The sequence below is a fragment of the Marmota monax genome, unplaced genomic scaffold (assembly GCF_021218885.2).
Source record: "Marmota monax isolate L192 unplaced genomic scaffold, Marmota_monax_Labrador192_F-V1.1 WCK01_AAM20220418_F8-fsc00104, whole genome shotgun sequence".
NCBI lineage: Eukaryota > Metazoa > Chordata > Mammalia > Rodentia > Sciuridae > Marmota > Marmota monax.
In genome coordinates this window covers 3,158,745-3,163,390 of record NW_026693836.1, presented here as the reverse complement: position 1 = coordinate 3,163,390, position 4,646 = coordinate 3,158,745, and the positions used below count along the sequence as shown (strand labels likewise).

Below are 4,646 nucleotides of genomic sequence, written 5' to 3'. Positions count from 1 at the left end.
CTGTGGAGAGAATAAATAAAAAATAAGCAGCAGTTCCTATTGTGGTATGCCTTAAATATAGAAGGGAGGGGGCTTGTTTACCTTATGAAATTCTTTTGCCCTTTCTCTGTTCTGGGCATAAGCTTCTTGTTTTGCTTTCTCTACCTTTTGTTGTTTCACTTCAGCTAATTGATTATATAGTCTGAAAGTAATTTATATGGAATTAAATACAATATTGAAAAATGAGCTACTAAAAATAAAGCAAAAAAAAAAAAAAGCTACCTTAGAGCCCTTTGGTGCATGAGGGTGTGTGCATTCTTTCTTTCTTCTGGAAAATTCATTTTAACTTTATTGACTCCCTTAAGGCGACTCACAGATGAACCTGGGAAAAGGGAAATAAAGACCAGAGATTGTAGAGTCTCAATGCTTGCATAGGCAAGGCCCTGATAAATTTTAATTTTAATTTCACACAATCATCCAGGAAAGTGGTTGAGAGTGGATTGATTTCAAAGTCAGCATACCTGTACATTGTTTCTCCTTAACTGTTTTGACTTGGGAATTTTCAGTGAGTTTACTCTTATTCCTTATTTCTTTCTGCCTCTGGTAGGATCTCTCCAAAAATGATTTTTTTCTCTTTACAAATGCTTCTTGTAAGCTTCCTGCCATTGTACATTTTGGTAGTGTTTCTATTTTAAGAAAGAGTTGGGGCCATGCTGAATTATTTAAGTATATAGTAGTTTATTCTCGGCTTAAAAGGTGTGATCCCTAGACTCACCATTTCAGATACTCAAGACATACCTGTAGATTCTGTTGACTTCTGCAAAGAAAACTCTGATATGACTGGATAATCTGAGTTTTCTGTTTCTGATGGAATAAATTCATTCACCTAAAGACAGGAAAATTCAGTCATGCTGTCCTCTTCAAAAAATGATTGATTTGTCACCAAAATTAGGACTCCACTGTTCTGCCAACTATCTGTGCAAGTCTTTGAACATGTTCTTTATTAGTGTGTTACGTGGGGGAACATAAATTTGTGTTATTTGGGACTTGGTTCCCACCCACGTTTTGTTCTCCCACTTAATTGTCTCAATTGTTTTGGGGCAGCATTATAGGTATTCTGAGCCTGGTTTACACCTGCCATCTCTCCTGCCTCAACCTCTGGTAGTAGGCAGTGTACTACCATGCCTGGCTTATATGGCATTGTTCTTATAGCCCTTTCCCATCTGTTTATTCTCACAAGCTGTCATGTTAATTTCCTCTTAATACCTATAGTTTTCTAAAAAGAATTTTTGTTAGCACTGGCTTTTACACTGCCAGAAAACACTTTTCTGCATCATTTAGCTAGTAAGAAATGACCTAAAACCACAACTAGAATATTACAAATGTGATCAAGAAACAATAGACAATGAAAGCAGGGTCCAGTTAGGGTTTACACTACCAAGTAAGGATCAGATGGTCTGCTTGTAGTGGAACAAAGAACATGCAGAAAATTGTTTTTCAAACAGCAACATCTTTTCAGGTCTACAAAGTTCAAAGTAAAGTGAATATGCCCCAGACCTGGAATTCCTTACCTTCTAGGATACCTGCTTCTCAAAATTTTGATAGAAAATACTGGACATGGAAGGACAGGCATAAGTTCCAACTCAAGTCTTACTATCTACACCATCATGAATGTGTATATTGGGGACTGCAAAGCAATGCATTTAGGAGGCCTTTAAGGGCTTTAGCCATGTTGCATGCCTTGTGTAAATTATTCTGTTCCCCAATTCAGATTCCTGTATAAGGCATATTTAATGAGTGCTATAAAATTTACCTGAAGGTAGCCTTTTCCCTCATTCTTCTCTTCTAGAGATAAGTTTGCAAATTCAGCTTCAATAATGCTAATATCACTGGTGCTTACTAAAGTAAGTTCTGGTTCTTCCATTATACCATTACCAGATTCTGTCTCCTGGTAAAACAAACGGGAAGTCATATGAAAATAGCCCTTTAAATGTTCAAAATATACAATTTGCACTTTGAATCTTATGTGGACATAAATGCAAAAATACTGTACAGTAAGATCAACAGATGATAGTTTCTCCCTTGGGACCTACCCCCATCACAGCATACTAAAAATACTAGAATGGACTTTGGGCATGGGGTAAAATAGTATGGTAGCTGTATTGAAAGGATTACTAACCTAAATAAATGTTAATGTGGCTAGACAGATGGGGAATTATAGAACTGGAGAGGGTATATCCTAAAGACAGCAGTGGCTATTGAGTTCCAGCCAAATGTAGGCCACAAGACCAGATTATGTTCCAAAGGAAGTAACTAGTTTTACATAATGAAGAATATAAAGGAGGAAAAAAAAATAACCAACTAAAACACCTCTGTGGTTGTAGATGAAGCCCTTATTTTCAGTCTTTTATCAGTGGAAAGTTAAGCTGCAACAACAACAACAACAACAAAAAAAAAAACCAAAGTAGTAAAACTCTTAGACATAAGCTTTCAAAATTTGGAAATTTTCTCATTTCATCTCAGAAATATTAATAAGTAACCTTATTCATTTATATTGAAAAATCTTTCCATAGATTTCACTTACCCAGATTGGAATAGAACTCTGTAATGAAAATGATCCAGAACTTTTAAGAGACTCTGATTTTGCTATTTGAGACAGGTTTATGACTTGTGGAGTTTCAGTTTTAGTTGAATTCTCAAAATATTTTTCATTTTGTATACTTAATGAATGTGGTGTCTGAACTGAAGTTCCCATCTCCGCTGTTCTTACACATAACTGAGAATCAATTTCAACATGTGGATCTGTAGCTAAAACTCCACAAGATTCATTTTCATCTTCAGTGAGTCCTTGGCTGGGTAACACTGTAAGGACATCTTTTTTTGATAGTTCTTCAAAGTCCCATCTTTCTCTTCTGCTTTCTTGTTCATGTTTTATTAAGCACTCACTAGAGGAAGAACTACAAGGAGTACTATGCTGTACTTGTAACTGATGAAATACATTAGCCTCATCCGATGAACTGTAAGTGGAATTTAAATTTCCTCTGGAAACCTGGAAATGAACACTTTTTTTCTTATTTTGTAATATTTCAGTCTGTTCTTTGGAGGGATAGTTCTGATTTTCCATGCCTTGGGAAGTATCTCTTGCTTCAATGCTAAAAATAGTTGGTAGGTCAGCATGCTGGCTCCCCTCCTGTGAAGAAAATTCTGGCAGAAGCTGTTGAAAAGATTGTTCAGATCCTGCATTTAAAAATTTTAAAAATCAGTCTTAAATGTTATAAATTTTATCTCTCATAGTTTACTGCAAGTTAAGATTTTCCTACAGTTTTAAGAGTGAATACTGATGTGTAAACATATGACTAGACAAATAAAAGATGGTCACAGTGATTTTTCAATCAACTCTATAGCTCCTAACACATATTGCCTCTTTTTCTAATGTTTAATAAACACGATTTGGGTATCAGACAAAATGATGATTTTCCTCTATGAAAGAACAATATTGATTTTGAACAAATAGAATAAAATGTACATGTATGTATGTCATGTGTATAGGTATATACATAGATATGTGTGTGTATAAAAGTTCTATTAGGCTAGAACTAGAGGTAGAAGTAGAATTGAGGGTCAAGAGGTAACTCTTGCTTTTTATATTACAAAGTTCAGTATTGTAAAAATGCAAACTAAACATTTTTTACTTCTGTTATTTTTAGTTTTATTGGCACATTATAATTACACATTATAGTGAGATCTGCTATTACATATTTGTATACATACAACAATATAATTTGGTCAGTTTTATTCCCCAGTATGAGACTATAAAGAACAGAAATTTATTTTTCCACTTCTGTTATTTTTTTTTTTTTTATTTTTTTTTTTAATTTTTTATTGTGGGTTGTTCAAAACATTACAAATTTCTTGACATATCATATTCCACACTTTGATTCAAGTGGGTTATGAACTTCCACTTCTGTTATTTAACTAAATACAAAAATACATAAAACCTCTAATACTGAGGACAGGAATGAGGACAAATCTAGGGGGACCAGGTATAATTTCCAAGGAAAGGGATGTAAGGAACCATGAAAAAAATCATTTAAGTTAACCTTTTTTATTCCAGTGTCCCAGATACTATTTTTGCCCAATGTCCTATGTAAAAGATCATATATTGTTCCAGTGTCCTATTTATAGGACATTTTTATTTTCATTCTTTTTTTAAAAAAAATATTTATTTTTTAGTTATAGGTGGACACAATATTTTATTTTTATGTGGTGCTGAGGATTGAACCCAGTGCCTCACGCATGCTAAGCGAGCACTCTACCACTAAGCCACAACGCCAGCCCCTGTATTTTCATTCTTAATGATCATAAAGGATATACAAGGTATAGATTTTGATTTCCAATACATTTTAATGCACCAGTATGCACCTAAAATATGTGCAGAATTGAAAACTTGGGATTTAATGGATTAACATTTTTTATTTAGTCATACTTACCCTCAATATCATCTGTAGCAAAACTCTGAGCTGCAGCTTGAGCCAGGTTAAGGTCCGGTGGCTGGTTTAGGCTAGTGTTAAAAAAAGGATGCAAGCTGGCCTTTCTCAGTGCTGTGAAAGAAACTGTACTTTTGGGTGCAGTGGCACTGTGTCTTTCAGATGAAAGATCTGAGGTCT

The 4,646-nt window shown here is 34.5% G+C and overlaps 1 protein-coding gene across 1 annotated transcript in view; it reads right to left on the bottom strand.

The window, feature by feature from the left end:
* Cep295 (centrosomal protein 295) overlaps nucleotides 1-4,646 on the bottom strand; it is a 58,618-nt gene that overhangs the window by 773 nt on the left and 53,199 nt on the right. Inside the window, exons 24-30 of the mRNA XM_058584967.1 lie at nucleotides 4,470-4,644; nucleotides 2,564-3,216; nucleotides 1,793-1,927; nucleotides 778-865; nucleotides 501-665; nucleotides 262-361; nucleotides 82-181 (exon numbers count right to left, since the gene is read on the bottom strand). Of these exons, the coding sequence (XP_058440950.1) occupies nucleotides 82-181; nucleotides 262-361; nucleotides 501-665; nucleotides 778-865; nucleotides 1,793-1,927; nucleotides 2,564-3,216; nucleotides 4,470-4,644 (1,416 nt within the window). The remainder of the gene's footprint in view (nucleotides 1-81; nucleotides 182-261; nucleotides 362-500; nucleotides 666-777; nucleotides 866-1,792; nucleotides 1,928-2,563; nucleotides 3,217-4,469; nucleotides 4,645-4,646) is intronic.